Source organism: Numenius arquata, chromosome 7 (assembly GCF_964106895.1).
Source record: "Numenius arquata chromosome 7, bNumArq3.hap1.1, whole genome shotgun sequence".
NCBI classification, from domain to species: domain Eukaryota; kingdom Metazoa; phylum Chordata; class Aves; order Charadriiformes; family Scolopacidae; genus Numenius; species Numenius arquata.
Genome location: NC_133582.1, coordinates 34,718,833 through 34,737,182, shown reverse-complemented (window position 1 = coordinate 34,737,182; position 18,350 = coordinate 34,718,833). Strand labels below are relative to the sequence as shown.

At 39.1% G+C, this 18,350-nt stretch overlaps 1 protein-coding gene across 2 annotated transcripts in view; it reads right to left on the bottom strand.

Moving 5' to 3' along the window:
- Positions 1 to 18,350, bottom strand: part of GOLGA4 (golgin A4) — a 70,495-nt gene that overhangs the window by 46,104 nt on the left and 6,041 nt on the right. For both annotated transcript variants that reach the window (XM_074151058.1, XM_074151057.1), the window contains exons 2-4: positions 14,717 to 14,812; positions 5,147 to 5,245; positions 150 to 215 (exon numbers count right to left, since the gene is read on the bottom strand). In XM_074151058.1, coding sequence (XP_074007159.1) covers positions 150 to 215; positions 5,147 to 5,245; positions 14,717 to 14,812 — 261 coding nt within the window. The remainder of the gene's footprint in view (positions 1 to 149; positions 216 to 5,146; positions 5,246 to 14,716; positions 14,813 to 18,350) is intronic.

The window sequence follows — 18,350 nt, the reverse complement described above, 5'->3', positions numbered from 1 at the left end:
GCTAATGGGATTATACACAAACAAAACAGCCCAGTATCCTGACAGACAAGTAGCTGGCATCCCTACTCCAGCATGAAGAGATATACTGCGGGCTTAAACGGACATAAGAGACACCAGGGCAGCGAAGGAGGACACAAACCCCCCCATACCTGCGGGGAGGCTGGGCCACTTCCACTGGTTTCTGTGGATCCAAGAAGCGGTTGTGTAGTTAAGTTCTACAAGAGGAAAAACAACTGTTAGAAGGAACGGACCAAGGACTGTAATTCACTGACTCCTACCAACAGCATCTGTGCTTTTTTCTTGCCTGTGTTTTTAGTACTTTTTTTTGGAATGTTTATTAATACATCTTCATGCAAACAAGCTAGTTTGTTAAATTCAAAACAGATTGCTGCAATACACACAACTACAAAGCAGCTATGAATGCATGGATTAGTATGAGACATCTGCAAATGCTGACATCTCCGATTAAATTATTCATAACGATTATTTATGTAATATTTATGCACAAATAAAAGAAGCACCAAAAAGGCAAAATGATAGCAGGAAAAATATAAGTGATGACTAGTGTTGTTTACAGCCAACACGAATAACAGCGGAATCACACCATCTTTCTCTGTTTAAGTACATTTTAGCGGTGGAAACTACCTGGAAAAAAAAGTGATGGTAACAGCCTGTTTCAGACTCCAAACAAGCAAAGGAAGAAAGCTACACTTTCAGAAAAAACATCTTGTGCAAAATTTCACTTGTACATTCCTCTGCACTCCCGAACAAAGAAAAACAAACAAACAAACCCTCCCCAAACCTCAAAACAAATACAACAGAAAACTACAGTTTGGGTTGGTTTGAAGGTTTTTGCTTGTTTGTTGTTCTGTTCCTAGTCTGTCTATCCTGCTTTTCCTGTGTCCTGTGTTCAGGGGTTTTCTAACCTGTACAAATCCAGATGGTTTGCTGCTGTTTAAACCAGGTGAAACTGAAGCAGCAAAATATGCTAGAAACCATCCTGGGTATGAATCTTTTTCCAAGAGAAGCAAAGCACTAAGACATATCGAAAAAAGTATGAGGAATGCAGCTAAAAGCAGTGTAACTTTTAATTTTTAATCAAGATGCATCCTGACAGTTATATGGAAGCTGTAAATCCTAAGGTGTATATACAACTATAATATCAATCATAATCATCCCTGTATCTGCTACATGATTAACCCACAGCTTCTACTCTGTGCAGAGACACAGGTAAGCACACATAAACATAAATGCAGAAGAGGAATGATTCAGTGTAAAAGGGCTTCAGAAAGGCTTGACGTGGACTTAAGGCAGTATACAAAAATACCGCAGAAGAAAGAAAAATCCAGACAGTTACGGAAGCCAGAGAACGCACAGTCACCCAGATTCAGACAAAGCAAAATGAGCAATAACCAGCCATACAAGAAGTCTGTTTGGATTTGGAAACAGTGCTTCAGCTCGCTTGAACAAAACCTACATTCTGCTTCAGAGCACTATCCTGTTGCAGTGGATTTATTCCTAGTGGATTGAGAGCTCTTACTCATTTTTAAAGTAAAGCACTCCTACATTTTATTCTTGGCCTCATCATTCTTTTTCATTTCCTAACTGGAAAGTTAATAATAAGGTTAATCCAAATAAAAAATTATCTTCTGTTTTATACTTTACAAAGCATCTACTGTGCTAGTACTGACGTGACAACAGGGAAGACAAATACTTTACCAAGAATTACAAACTAACTACAAACACGTCTTTCAAAAATCATATATTCTGATACCCATAAAAAGGATTAAAGGAAACTATGGAGGGTTTGTACATCTAATTGATAAGAATGATTTAATAATATTTAAGATCTATTTTAAAACACAAGATTAAGTAGACTTATTACATCTAATAAGGTGTTTATGAACATAAAAAACACGGATGTTGTTCTTTTCTATCAAGATCCTTAGAAAGCTGCCATTTAAGGATCTATGAAGATCCTTAAAAAAAAATGCTATTTCAAAACTAAAACAAATGTCAACCCTTTTAAAATGTTCCTATTAATTGTGCTGACATCTTTGTATTCAATCTGTGTGAACAAAAGCAGTACCTTTATTTGGGATTAGACTTTCTATTGCAATAAAGCATAAAAAGGATACACTGGTCATCTTTGATATAAGAACTGGACCACCAGGTGTCTAGCTGCTGCAATCCTAAATCACTGTGTTCTAGGGCAAAGGGTCATGTTCTGGTGTCCACACAGTGAAAGGTAAGCACGAATGGAAGTTGCTATATACAAGTATGGATTCAAAGGGCTTTGAAGAGCTTAAAAGCCCTAGACTTTCATAAACCTTAAGAGATGTTTCAGCAAAACTAGAATCACAGAGCACAGGCAAGCACTTTGAAAGTTTAAAACCAGCAGTTATGTCAGGGCTTCTGGAGATCAACAGAAGTCTTTCCTCCACAAACCCACAGACATACACAACAATCTCTCTAGAGTTCTATACATACAATCTCTAATTAAGATGTATAAAACAGAGCTCAGTTTTAGCTCACATTAGGGTGTTCCAGTGACACTTGCGCTTCCTTACTTCTCTATTTCTGAAATACAAACCAATTCATCTTATTTATTTCTCAAAGGTATCAATAGATTTGTAAGCCTAAAGAGTAAAAAAACTTAAATGTCTGCATTTTACTGTTCCCCCTCCTTCTCAGGTATTCCAAAAATGGAGTAAATTATGGATGAAGGAAGAAGAGCTTAGTACACATTTCTTCCCTCATTTTCCTTTTTCTTTAAAAAAAAAAAACTGTTCAAGAATATTTGAACTGTTCCTTCATACAACAAAACCCATGCAGCTTAGTTAGTAGAGAGTTTATACTAACTTAATCTATGCCAAAAAAACCGCATTTACAGTCAGTACTTCCCTATGATGCTCAGTCTCTTAGATCACACATCACTTGCACACAAACAATTAAAATACTAGTCTGTTTTAACAGAATTAATATGCATTAATGCAAATTCTGAGCAACAAACATACAAACTCTCTTGCATCTGTAGTTTACCTAGGTTTCCCAAATGTATACAATGGGTTCTTTTAATATATATTGTAAATAATCAGCTTCCCTATTAGCTTTTATATCACTGTTCTCTCCTCCTGAATTCTTACTGTGAGAGCACAGCTCTAGAACTTTCAGAAACTTCAGAGAACATCAGTTTTACAGGTAACATATTATTAATGCACATTGGTAAGACATTAACAATAACTCTTACATTATAATTATTTGCTGTGTATGCAGTCTTGTATATAAATATCTAAGTCAGTGATTGCTGCCACTAAAGCATATACTAAAAGATAATCTAAAGACAACACTTGAGCATTCACATAAATATGTTTTTCAAAATGCAACTGTACTAGGCATATTCTGTAGTGTAGTGAAAAACAGCCCACAACTGTTAACTGCTCTACGGGTAGAAAATCTTAATTAAAATTGCAGTGAAACTTTTAAGTAGTGATCACTGGACCTTCAGTGTGGTCACAACACCCAGGACTGAAAAAAATTAAGTCTAGTAACTGTTTCAAAAGTACAGATTTCAGCACAGTCTGAATGTCCTCTTTGCTCCCATCAAAAAGTTCCATTTTGAGAACACCATTACTGAGCTAGCAGTGAATGTTATATAATATGTATATAATGTATATGTATATATGTATATATAATGTATATGTATATAATATGCTTATAAGTATCTAAAGGGTGGGTTGAAGGAGGAGGGAGCCAGACTCTTTTCAGTGGTTCCCAGTGACAGGACAAGGGGCAACGGGCACAAGCTGGAACATAGGAGGTTCCACTCAAATATGAGAAGAAACTTCTTTCCAGTGAGGGTGACAGAGCCCTGGAACAGGCTGCCCAGGGAGGGTGTGGAGTCCCCTTCTTTGGAGATTTCCAAGACCCGCCTGGATGCAGTCCTGAGTAGCATGCTCTGACATGCTCTGGGCAACCCTGCTTCGGCAGGGGAGTTGGACTAGATGATCTTTATGGTCCCTTCCAACTCTAAAAATTCAGTGAAATTCAGTGAATCTGTGCTCTATAAACAAGCATACCCCTTTACAACAAATGGAAGCTTTCCCCAGACCACCTTTTTAATCACTGTTTCTGTCCAGTCTTGCTTAGCTTGGGAGAGACCAGTCTAACCCAACACGGTGTGCTGTGCTATGTCCATCTGCTTATCGAATTTCTGCCCCGTTCCAGCTTTCCTTGACTTGTCGTTCTCAGCCTCTGCACGAGCAGCAAAAAAGCACCCACTAAACTGGAAAAGCAAAGTAATCATGAAGTACAGGATGGGCTGGGGCTCTAAAAACCACCGTGTTTTGGATCACTATAGACTCAGGAATGCCATGCCTCTGAAGCGTGTGAAAGATGCCATCCCATCCCTTGACAATAACGAGAAGAGCACAGCGGTGTCTGTGCGTATGTTTGGAAGCAGAAGGCTGCTTCCCTCCCTACGCCTCCTGCTTTTTCTCCATTCCTTGCTCTCTTCTCACTGACCGTCTCCACTTGTATACTATGAAAACAACATTTCCAGGCAAAGAAATTTTAAATAAAATCTAATTATTAAAAGACTATTTATCCTCACAATAATAGCTGCCAGGCTTCCAACTAAATGTACCTGAATTTCAGTGTCTACGTGAGGTAATTTATTTCCTGCTACCATTAGTAGTAAATGACATTGTGAGGCTTTCACTGCACACAGGAAAAAGCATGTAATTTTTAGTGAAAAACAACCTCAGTGTTTATTATATCCATTTATCTTGAAATATATACAGACATACATAAAAATTAAGAGGAAGCCTTTCAATGGCATTAGTGAATTCTAAGCAACAAACACACAAACTTGTGCAACAATTATTTAGAAGTTGTGTAAAGTATGGTTACCTGTAGAACAGAAAAACGTGTTATTTTTTTACATTACAATAAATTCCCATCATACAGTACACCAGCCAGGAGCTATCAAGTACTACTTCCATGAAATTTAGTGAGGGTTAGCAAGAGGGTAGTGAAGATAGATGCCTTTGTGAGAAGAAGCCACAAGCAACACTAGGTTTGCCTTCTAGTACAGTACTCTCCTCCCCTGCTAAAGGCAGCACTAAGAGGGGTGGGAGGAACTCACCACACCGTCACTCTGTGGCTTAGGTTGCTTGGTGGGATCCAAAGCAAAGATAGTATACTCAGAGAGAAAAGCAGGTTCTGCTATCATCCCGGCTAGAAGCTGTCGTTCAATGCAAAAAGTAGGAAAACGAAAAATCAATCAAGTAATAAAGTTGCACAATTTTACTCAGTTTTTCCACACTACTAAAAACCATCATCATTATGAGGCAACAGAAACTGATAAAGGCAGGACATAACCCGAAAATATGCATTAGGTCATTTCAGAACAGCCAAAATACATTTTGGCTCATTTAGAAGTAAAGAAACACACAAAAAAATTCCTAGTTTAGCCAAAGATAAAGACAATGTTTCAGGCACTGATATTGTATTTTTTTTAAACTTCTGTGAATGACTTATCCTCAAATACCACTGAGTCTTCTCTGCTCTCCTTTATGTGTGAAAAACTTGTTATTCTAAAAATTCTGTCGGTATTTCAGTTATAAACAATATAAATTGCATGCTTTTGACTATTTATCTTCTAGTGCTCTTATACACTAGAATTCTAACTACAGACTATTTTATAACATTTTAAATATATTTTATAATATAATTTTCATAACAGCAGACTATTTTGCAAAAACATTACAAGTTGAATTAACCATTTTATCAAGTGATAGAATCACAGAATGATATGGGGTTGGACCTCTGGAGATCATCTGGTCCAACCCCGCTGCCAGAGCAGATCCACCCAGAGCAGGTTGCACAGGAACGTGTCCAGGCGGGTTTGAATGTCTCCAGAGAAGGAGACTCCACCACCTCCCTGGGCAGCCTCTTCCAGGGCTCTGCCACCCTCAAAGTCAACAAGTTCCTCATGTTTAGATGGAACTTCCCATGTTCAAGTTTGTGCCCGTTTCCTCTTGTCCTGTCACTGGGCACCACTGGAAAAAGACTGGCCCCATCCTCCTGACACCCACCCTTTAAGTATTTATAGGCGTTGATGAGATGCACCCTCAGCCTTCTCCAAACTAAAAAGACTCAAGTCCCTCAGCCTTTCCTTGTAAGAGAGATGTTCTAGTCCCCTTATCATCTCCATAGCCCTTTGCTGTACCCTCTCCAGCAGTTCCCTGTCCTTCTGAAACTGGGGAGCCCAGAACTGGACACAGTGCTCCAGATGGGGCCTCACCAGGGCAGAGCAGAGGGGCAGGATGACCTCCCTCCACCTGCTGGTCACACTCTTCCTGATGCACCCCAGGATGCCATTGGCCTTCTTGGCCACAAGGGCACATTGCTGGCTCATGGGCATCCTACTGTCCACCAGGATTCCCAGGTCTCTCTCTGCAGAGCTCCTCTCCAGCAGGTCAGCCCCCAACCTGTACTGGTGCAGGGGTTATTCCTCCCCAGGGGCAGCACCCTACACTTGCCCTTGTTGAACTTCCTCAGGTTCTCCTCCACCCAACTCTCCAGCCTGTCCAGGTCTCGCTGGATGGCGGCACAGCTTTCTGGTGTGTCAGCCACCCCTCCCAGTGTTGTGTCATCAGCAAACTTGCTGAGGGTACATTCCATCCCTTCATCCCGGTCACTGATGAAAATATTGAAGAGGACTGGACCCAGTACTGAGCCCTGGGGAGCACCACTTGTTACGGACCTCCAACTAGATTCTGTGCCACTGATCACGACCCTCTGAGTATCAAAGTCAGTATCAGATTTAAATTCCTAGAGATGAAAAACATGAAGAGAAAGAGACTGGAATTTGAATTCAAAATGGATATATACATGTAATGTAATGCAATTTAATGCTGTTAGGATACTGTAACAGATTTTCAAACAAAAAACAACAAACCAGTACATAATTTTGAACTGTCTTTACAGACAGGGTATCTCCAGAGCACTAATTCTAAAATTTATGCCCAACTTTTACTTCTCAAACTGGTAAGTACAGCGACTATTAATTCTGACTTCTATAACTCAGCTGCCCTTGTCGTGGCATTCCCAAAGCTGACATGGGACAAGTGCTCCAATAGTTTACTTGATCCGCGAAGAACTAGCTAGGTACAAGACAATTGGGTGAAATTCCTCACTTTTAAGGTACTACAAAAACAAGCTAACAGAAGAGACGATCTCATTTCTCCTGCTTCCAATCTTCTTTCCCCCAGCCTGGACATGCTTGCCCAGAGCAGGCACTGGGGTTGCAATCCCATGCTGAGTTTGGTCAGAGCTCAGCAGTCCCTCTCTCTCAGCCTGTTAGAAGTATAATTCCTAAGAGTAAGCTGTGTTAAAGCTCCTGCTATATATTTATTCAAGTGTGTAAAACCCAGGTAAGTTTCTTTCCCCATCTGAGCTTTCAGGTAAAACAAAAATAAGGAAGCTGCCATGCGGTAACAATTCCTGAGAATCTTAGTTAAGCGGTGATGTTTGTAGAGGTGCATAGCCTTGGCCGTGCTATGCATTTTGTACACGTACCTCTTGAAAGGGTATATGCCAGAAAAAGAAATGGCAAATACTAGGTATACACAAGTGTACAAACATACAGCAGCAGAACTAAAAGCAAGCCTCATGGCCTGTGAATTAGAAGCATGCAAATTCTCAACCACAAATAAAATGATTACATCTTTAAGATAAAAATTACTTTGTATGATATAAAGAAGACCAGTTAAGATGATGAAACACAGTTTGCAAAGCACTCATAAATGGATTATGGCATGTATTATTAACCAAAAGACTATGAACATTTTCAGTATGTAATATAGATTACCTTCAGTTTAAATAAGTCACTTTTAGAAACATGACCATCAAGAACTCCAGGAATCATACATAGTTCAAATTATCTCTTCATAGTAACAGCATGCTAATGTTTGCTTCTCAAAATATTAAGTTGTGACATTTTACCACAGCATTATTTTGCTTAATCCTAATTCCATCAAATAGTACAACTTGCATTAAAAAGAATTCCTACTGAATCTCTAACAAGTTATTATATTTAACCTAAAATAAAAAAAAAGGGCTGTCAGTATGTTCAGCATCCATGAATTTTCAATCATCCCCTGAAGTCTATGACCATTGCCAGTGCAGCCAAGTTCTAACAGGAAGCTTAGACAGTAAGTCGTTCACAAAACATGAATTACAAACCCCAAAACTTTGAACAACATAAAGAATTAATTTTTAAAATTCACTCAAACTACCTGGTAGGCAAGTGATAGCAAGTCTACCTAACTCCTTTTTAGCAAGATCAGAAGATCTAAGCTATCCACAGCCTAAAATATGCCAGTCCACACTACTAACTGTTACAGTTTTGAGAAAAAGAGAGAAAAAAGCTTATGAATAAAAACTGATGCAGTACTGCTTGAGTTTGCAGACATACAACTCCAGGGTCTCTGTCATACCTAACAGTTTACACAAGCAATAGAATACAATAATACAATTAACGATACTGTTGAGTTTCACAACTGTTAGTAGATGCAAGAACATCACTGAATCATCTCGGCTTCACCCCACAGTCGCATGAGTAAAGGCAAGCACAAAAGGGAAGGAGCCAACCCTGCAAATAAAGTAGGGCAGAAAGCCACAATACTGAGGCAGAACAGTAATCGTTGTATCAAAAAGAAATTGCAAAATATTTCCTCTCCAGTAGCCAAGAGTTTAACACTTCAAATGGCTGTCAAATACAGAATATACTCAGTCATGGTCCAAGAATGGTATTTCCTTAGCACATTTAGGACTAGCTGCATCTTCTCATTAGTGAGTTCATCCTCCCTTCTCGGACGTTGGGTACCCAACAATGAAAACATTTAAGCACTTGCTCACAGTATTTTTGTTATACCTGCTACTTTTTTATGGCTCAATTATAGGCAAAGCTGTCTAATGAGTCCTATAATCACACTACAAAATGCTTTCCAATGTATACATGTGTTTTATCTGCACTTTTTAATTTTTTTAATCAACTACTCAGTATGGCTTTAAAACGAGCTGTCTAGTTAACTTGGTGATGGGAGGTGTTACTAAAAGTCACTAAAAATGATTCACCTATGTCTGGAAAAAAGGCAAGAAACACCCTGTTAATCTGTCAAAATTAAACAGGTATCAGTATTTTCATGACTACTTCTTGCACTTCAGGATCTGGCCTAAAACCCACTCTGAATTATTTTAGTAGCTTCAGAAACACTGAATATATTTGGTGCTATACTTTCTAATGTATCACAAGCCCCACATTAGTGCTGTATTAGCTACTCGACCACTAAAACTAGAAAAGCAGGGAATCCAACTGAGCTGAACCATACTGGAAATGAACAGAATGTGCAAAGATGTAAATAATCCTGTACCTAACCTTCTGTAATCCTCTGAATGCCATCAAATCACACTTGAGGCTTGCTACAGAAATCCTACTAACATCTTCCAACATTGTTTCAAACATATTCCAGGGTAAATGAATCCCTACCCTATACCAACCTTAATCTCAGACACCAAATTAAGGCTCATCTTTCGTCACAGTATTTAACTCCTTTTCTTGGCAAAAATCTTACTAACTAATGAACACCTCTACCTTGGAGAGAAAGTTCCAAGTAAGATAAATTAGGTGATGAAGCCACATGCTAGATGATACTATGCTTCCTTCAGTGTAACCGAAGAACAATACAGAAAGTTATTTCTTAAATAACCTTTATATTTCCAAAATTCTGAACAGTTTTTGTAACCCTCAAATTTGGTCAAAGTTAAGCAGCCTTACTTGTTCATTTATGGACTTTCTGAACTCCAGCATGAAATGTTTTCAAATTATTCTTACTATTCCTCCTCCCTCTGAAGGATTCCCATGCTCAAACCTTCCTTTGCTAAGATTCTGATGAATGGGGCGCAGAGGCCAAAGTACGTGTGATCCCTAGATCAACGGGCTTCCTTAACATGCTGCGAAACAAAAACCAGAATTTAACAGGGATTAGAGTTTGACCCAAGTCTTATTGCTCTGGAGATGGCAGTAGTTGATCAATGTATGTTACACACATATAATACATTTTTGATTGCTGAAGGCCGTCATTATTACTTTTCAGAAAAAAACAGAATCAGTAGTTCCAAATTTCAGATTAACCTGTTATCAAGCAAAATGAAAATTCATACATTTTGTTAGCAAAGTGCATCATGGTATATGTAAACTTGTAGTGTGTTAATGCTTAAAAGCTTCTATAATGGTATGTGGACAGTTTTGCTATGTTGTATACAAGCGCAGTAAGGCAGAAGGAAAGGCATCAGGCTATAAGCTTGTCTAAGGACAAGCTGGTATTTGCTCATCTAGTTGAAGGAGATGGAGGATGCCAGCTACCAGGCTAAAGGTTTAGATGTTCAACTGACATTAACCATATAGATTTATTTATGGGTATTTGCCCAAGTTGGGGAATGCTAGAAAAGTTGTAAATACTTCAGTAATTTGCTGATTTATACAAATGTTTATTTATAGAAGGTTTGTGCAATTTGCAACACAACCTTTTATGCCTCATCCCTACTGTGATCAGGGAATAGGAAAAACTGAAGATCTGAAAATTCAAGGTTTCTCTCTGCAATTAAGAAAGCCCCAGAATCAAAGAGTGCACAACTGCATTTTAAGGAAGAGGTAGTAGAGAAATCAAATTCAATTCTTTTTTTCGTTTGTTTTTCATTCTGATGAGCAATCTAAATGTTTGTCAGGAGTTGAAAAATCCAGGCTTTAGATACAAACTAGGTTATACAGCCTCCAAAATTTAGTTTTAAATGTGCATGTCAGGAAAAACATACAGACATATCTGAATCACTACCATCTTTCCATGGCAACGTCCATTTAAAAGTACCTTAAATTAAGTATATGAATACAAGAAAGATGCAGCATTAACAAAGGTACTAAAGGAATATTATTTCAGCTTTACTTGTCCGGCTTTATTAGTCCATGCTAGAAAAACATTTCAATTAATTTAAAAACACAGTCATTATATAGATCTAAAGTGAGACTGGAAAGTACCTTGGCTAGTTTATCTTTAGCTCTAAGAATAGCTACATACACTGTGCTCTGCTGTCGCTTCCCTGACACGCATGAGGATTAGAGTGACACTTGGATCTGCCTCACTTGTATGTCACCCGCAGCACGCTATCAGCTGTTTGCTCTCCCTCGATGGCTCTGAACTAGCTTTGTTATCTTCTGCAGGTGGGCCTGACTCGTAAATAAGTATATTATAGAACAGAATGAAAATTTTTAACTTCTAGGAGCTATACTGAGTATGATTGATGTATTTCACTTCAAATTCGGTTCCAAGAGTCAATACAGCAACAGTCTGAAAACCAACCACTATTGTTCCCCAGAAAAGACTGGAAGCACTAAGTAACCATGTTTTAATCATCCAGGGCTGTTTCAAATGACAGCAAGACCAATTCAAAAAGCATCTGATATGCAAATTGTCTGAAGAAGTTCTATGGAACTGCCAATACATGCGTTTACCTCACACTGTAGTCATATTTTATAGAACAGAATACAGAACTAGACAAAGTTCTGCTTTTTCCTTATACACCAAAAAAAAATTATGAGCTTCTCTGTAACACTGCCTCTGGAGATCCACAGCTCCACTAAAATAGAAGCTGAAGAAGAAAGTGGGAATGAAAAAAAGCATACAAGTTGGGTTTTTTTTAAACTGAGAATGTTTTGGAATTTTGAAAAATAAAAAAAAATTCTTATCATTGCAGAATATAAAGCAAGAATGTTTGCCTGTACATTTCATTGTAATTCTTTGATCAGACTAATACTGTCATTTACAACTGTAATTCACTCTGAAATTGTTTTTATTGTAAAAATATTCTGAGTTTCAATCAAAGTTCTCACATGCAATAGTTGCAACTTTGATATTACAGCACTAGAAGTCCAAATCCATGACCTGTTTCAGACATACAGGCATACTAAACAGCCCAGAGAGAAGACAGCAAATATACAAGAGATCTATGAAACACTGTAATTTTGCTTAGCTTTCAGTAACAAAGGGGTTAGTAATTATTCATGTAGTGCAAGAACATTTTAGCATACGATACTCTTCAAAAACCAAATATTTTCTGTACTAGATGTTGTTCAACTATAGCTCATTATAATGCCATTACCACCTGTACATAAACCATTTGCCTTATCAAATGAGAACACTGAAAAAAATGCCCCCCAAAAGGCATAACACACCCATATAATCAGGGCATATATTTTCAGACATAGTATGTAATACCTCTGCATCTTTTTAAGCCTAGTAATACCGCAGCTGAACTAAGTTTTATGAAAATCTAATCCAACAAACAAATTTCAGAGATGATTTGCTTTTAATCATTCTGTTAACATTTATAAGAAATATTTGGAGAAAGGAGATTTCATGTCTTGATCATTTATATTTATCTTTATTTTAGTAAAATTTTCCATTTGAAGTAAAATCAGTCCTTACAAAAAAAGAAGAGATTTTCATTCCCTTAGCAGCTTCACTACTTTCTGAATTTCTAATTACAGGACATGTTTCACAAGTAAAATTGTCATAGCCGCTCCCTAAGCCCAAGGATAACTGTAAATCTGAGGTCACTTCAGTACTCTGCTTCCATTCTTAATCTTATTTCTCCTTCTGCCTCTCTGATCATTCCAGTGTAACCACTGTATTTAGAGCATAATGTTCTTCCAACATAACTTGGCATGTCCTTTGCTTCTCCTGTTTGTCTGGAAAAGCAGCCTGAAAAAACAGTCTGCTGAGGGGCAACACATGAAGCAGCACAAGACCAAATGTAGTTCTCCATAGAAACGATAAACACTATGGAAACTATTGATACGTACAGGTGACATATCAGTAGCACCCAACAACACTTGGAAATGTATTTAAATGTGTTATTCGAACTGTGAAGAGAGCTAGTATTTTTTACTGAATCAATTGCTGAATCAAACTGAAAAAGGTGATGAGCCTTCAGGCTCACAAACCTTTTGCAGATCTGGAATAAAAGCAGACATCCTCAAAAATAAATACAAGTTAAGGAAAAGTATTCTGCCTTTCACTCAATGGGCGAGTTATACTATTTGAGCAGAAAAGCAGTTGGTACTTGTATAATAAAAGGGATGACTAGTGTTACCACTTAATCTTTCCTTTTATTTCCCACTGAAAAGAGAGAGGAAGATTTCTTTCTTTTGTATAGGCAGCACCACACTAATGACAGGCGAACAAAGAGCGAACTGGTCACACAGAGAAATATCACTGTGTCTCATGACTTCAATATTTCATATTCCACTGGTCACTGACGACATCAACTCTCAGCACCAACTCATTCCTTCTAGGCCACAGAGGCAGTTCTCGTGTAGGAATATGTCACTTCTATACTCTGCATTAAGAGTAGAAATGCAGGTTGTTTTTCCTGGGAAAAAACCAACAAAAATCCAGCAAACTCTCTTACTGAAACACTTAGTAACTTATCCCGTGTGACACTGCTTGCTGACATTTTGGAGTATCAGTTAATAGAAAACCTCTCTCCAGAGACAGAGAAGTCATTACATACATACTATATATATATATATATATATCAGTAGAGAAAATATATATTTATTAGAAAACTCAATACTGCATTTCCAAAATACAAACCAAAATCATGAGGTATTCTTCCTTTCATTTCTATTACGGTTGCAGGAAGCAAACTGCCAAGCTGTAATCACTAGTAGTGTTCACAATGGAATCTATGACAAATTTCAGGTATAGCTGATCATTCCCTGAAGGAAACGTGGTGTTAAAAATTTATGTGGATTGCCCTGCTGCAACAAAACACATCATTTTTGTAGCAAAACCCAGCAACTAAATTTTCTGGCTAATAACTCAGTATTTCCTCTAACAAAGTTCACAGAATCACAGAAACTCCCTGTTTTACTCCACTGGCCTATTCTCATGCACGCTAAGTCACAGGTATTTTTGTTCATTTGTTTTTTCTTTTTTAATCAAGCCACTTCAAAATAAAACATAGTATTCAGTATGAAAAAAGAAGGGTGCAGATTATCTCCTCTATTTGCTCTGTTATGCAAGTCATGGTTACCCATCATCCTGATAGTGATTTTAATGATATATTAGAATTGATTAATTTAGAGTCAGTTTGGTTTGTTATTTGGGTTTTTTGTGTGTTTGTTTTTTCTGTGGTGGTGCTGATTAAATTTGATAATTTTTACTGGTACAGTTAGAAACATTCACCAGTTCAAGCCCTCATCCATCTCAAGTTCCCTGTGCAGTTAACTGGATTCCCTCGACTTTTCAACCAAGAGAGGCATAAAAACAAGGGGGTCAGTCTCTCTGAATGTAACTTCTGTTCCACTGCCTCACCAAGTTCATTTCAGAGTTAAGATTTGTAAGACCTCAGGAAGGTCTTATAAGGTTTCCTAGTCTGGGGGTTAACCACTGCAGCCTAAAAGTCTGTTTTACTCATACTAAACACTTCAGTGTTTAATCTACAAATTAGATTATTCATATCTGTAAATACACAGAAAATAGTGAGACTGTGGAATAATTAAAATAAATTAAATCAAGGACAGAAAGTTATATTTTTTTATTTTTTAAAGTTAAAATTGAAAAACACAGAAAAACAGTTCTCAACTGACCTCTTTGTCTGGTGTTAAAGTGCCTTCATCATTCTGATCTGTGAATGAAGATATCCTGCTTCTGTTGACAGTTGGTGGAGGAGATTTGGAGGGGACCTACGCAGAGATCACATATATCAGCAAGTATTAAGTCCAGAACTAATTATTCCCTATCATAAATTACTTCAACAATTACTGACTATAACACCTCAGTAAAGGCTGGTCTCGATCCTCCTTTTAAAGAAAACAACTGGTTTCATGTACTGTCTGTGACAAGTTCTACCTTACTACAAAGTCTCCAGAGCAGAGTATGTCACGAGTCAGCCACGAGAACATGCAGTAAAATTAATTATTTTGACTATTTCTGACCATGGTCCTCTTAGGATTTGAAACTCAAGACTCCTAATACTTCAGCAACATAGTACAGTTACTTAAAGTTTAAAAGTTTTGCAAAGTGACAGGGATTCAAGCATTAATGTACGGAATACCATCTGATTCCTTTAAGAAATTAACAACAAAAAAACCCAACAAACCTGACAAAAGAAGAAAAAAACCCCCACTTATAAAATTGAGTCTAAAGACAGAAAAAGGGCAGAAGAAATAGATAAATTTTAGGATGTCAATATGAACTTGTTGTTCCTGTCAACACTGAACATCTGTTCAAAGAAATTTCCCAACTTCATGCTAAGTAAGGCTGCAGCAAGCCATCCCAACCCAACCATCGTTTGCCAGCCTCATGCTTCAAAATTCAAATATAAAATATCAGTACAAATGCAATGAACATTAAAATATCAACAAGTTTTTATGTACAAAGAAACTAATTAGCAGAATCTCTCGTTAGGTATATTCAATATAAACAGAATGAGAAAAGTGTTGCCAAAAAAAAAGTAACGAGAACTACCACTCTTTAAGCTGCACCATCACTGAGGTTGCACACACAAATCAATCCTGCATCACAAAATGCCTGTCTCACGAGATGTTCTATAACATGATTGACAGAGCATCAGACCACTGAAAAGATATTACCAAAAAAGACAGGTTTTAAGAGAATTACACTCATTTTATAGCCGAAATCTATGGGCATATTTTGTAAAATTTGGATACTAATGAATTAACTCCAATAGCACACAAAACACAAGGTTATTCCAAAATCAGTCATAATTACAGGTCTAGCCAAGTGGACACAATGTTCCCACCTGAAAATACAACTCAAAAGTCAAACACCGCACCTAGGACCAAACAACCATTCCCCAAGACAGCTCTCTGTCCTGCTGAAAAATTTCACACCAAAAGTGTTCCCAGGGTTTGAAAAACGATCTACTCGTGCCAAAAGCCTGCCCTCCTTTTACTCCTACTCCCTAACCTAATTTAAAATAGTAATTTAAAGAAGAAGTAATTTAAAGAAGATGGCATCTGGCCCTCACCATACAAAAAGGAGACTGTTTCCAAATGTTCATCGCCACTTTGCTACTCTTTAGAAGAAGTATGAACGTATCCCTTCACTCTGCCCTTAATGGTTCTATAGTTGTCATTGCTAAATTCAGACTTCTTGTCAATTTACGGCCGTATCAGTGGCAGAAAGCTCTGCAGCACCAATATCCATGGATCTTGGGCAACGAACAGAAAGATTGTTTAACTGAAGTTGGCTAGAACTGGACTTTGTGGCATCCACGAGGCAGAAAAAGAGCTCCATTTCATGGTATAGTTCTACAGCCCCCAGCCTCCTTACCAGCTGAAGCTCTGACAGAACAGATATCCCCTACTTCAACAGGCCCTGAGTGAAGAACTGCAGGGTGGAAACAGCATGTCAGGTGGAGCACCATGAGTTTCTACTCAGTTTGGAAACATTGTAGTAGGCAAATGATCCTGGAGACTTGAGGAGATCACAGGGAGCCATGAATGTGATACAAGCAAGTGCATTCTTGTGTGTCAGGTAAGATATTTCCATAGGAAAGGCAAGCATTGTACAAAACCCTGGCGAGAACTCACCTGTACCACTGCGGACATTTCTCATTCTTCAGGTTCAAGAAAGACAAATCCCATTTGGGATGAAGGCCAACAAAGAGTAAGCAGTTGAGTAGGGGCACAGAGGACCTAAAGAACATGATGACACCTGGAAGGAGCAAGACAAAGGCTGAGAGAGCTGCCATCACTTTCAAGAAAGATATCAAGGATGAAAACCAAAGGATGAAAAGCTCTATTGAAGAGCGAGGAAAAATATGGTGAAGAACACAAAACAATGCAGTTCTTCTTTCCAAGAAGAGATGACCTCACCATCAACAGTGTAGCAGCAAATGCCCCCTGGTATACTGGTAAGGAATGGTGAGGAAATCATGCATGCTCTGTACGTTTCTGCAAGATTTACAGAGAGAATCAAAGCCCTGTCTTTCACCTCTGGCATCACCACAACCAAGTGAATGTCTATGGTATAAATGCCCTTATTTACATAGTCTGAAGGTACATAACAATTTTGGCACCAACATATAAAGTGACAAGAATAGTACCTCCCTTACTCTTTCAGTACTTCAAAATAATAAAACCTAAAGGAAAAGGAGACTTGCCAGGGTTTTGGATAAGACCTGAACATCTTCCCACAAAGTGAGGTAGGCAAATAACAAGTCACAAATGAGCTCTGAAAGTTTTACCCTGTGGCTGAAGCGTGTTTTGTGTCCCGTATAAACACGGCCAATGGGTGTGTTTAACAGAGGAGCTGCACAGCTTGGTTTCAGCGGGACAAGGGGATGTGACAGCGATAGCAGCAACGGGCTATTTTCCCAGTTGTAGAGAGAGTTGTAGAAGAGTTGTAGTTTGCCTGGCTGTGCTTTGGGCACGGATCCAAATGTTTTAGGTCCGAGAATGACCAACCTTTCCACCACACCGGTGTAACCTCCGCTCACTTGTTTTTCAAAGCCTGTGTTATATCCGTGGTCTGCTGGCACCGTCCATGCCAACCTAGGGCTCTGGTTGCACTTGGGCTTTCCTCCGGGCTGCAGCTGCCAAAATCACCCCCCTTATGCCCCAGGAAAAGGGTTTGTGTCCATCCGGATCAAATCCCTGGTCCTCCTCACTGCGTGGCCTCATGGACGTTAGCTCTGACTCAGTGAGGGAATGGCTAATAGAGGTGGTCTCTGGGCTGTAGGGTTGGTTTCTGCCTTGGCCCAAGAGAAGAGTAAGAGCACCAATTATGTCCTTGGGAGCCGAGTGGCAGAGGACGCATCAGGCATGTCCAGCAGCTGTGCCCAGTGCGTGGCCACCAAAGGCAGGGACCGCCCCCTGGGCACAGGGCCTGCCTTGGGGCCAGCATCCCAAAGGCCGTCCTCCGAAGGATGCTGGGCGGAGGGGCGGCAGGCGGGGCTGTGCAGGGGGGACCCTGTCACCCCCATATCACAGTGCCACCACCTGGCAACGCAGCAGTCACAATGCCCCAGGCAAGATAAAGGGGGCATCCTCCTGTGTCCTGCTGCCATAGCTGGCCTGGGGGCAGCCCAAAGACATCTGAGAGGAAGTCCTTGAGGAGCTGGTGGAATTACTTGGAGGGGACTTAGGGAGGAAGACTGGGAGCTGGATGAGGCTGCTGGAGGTTCTTGAGGTTGCTGGAGGTGCTGCAACGCCAGCTCCTAGCAGGGCCACATTCAAAGCCCATCTGATGGATGGG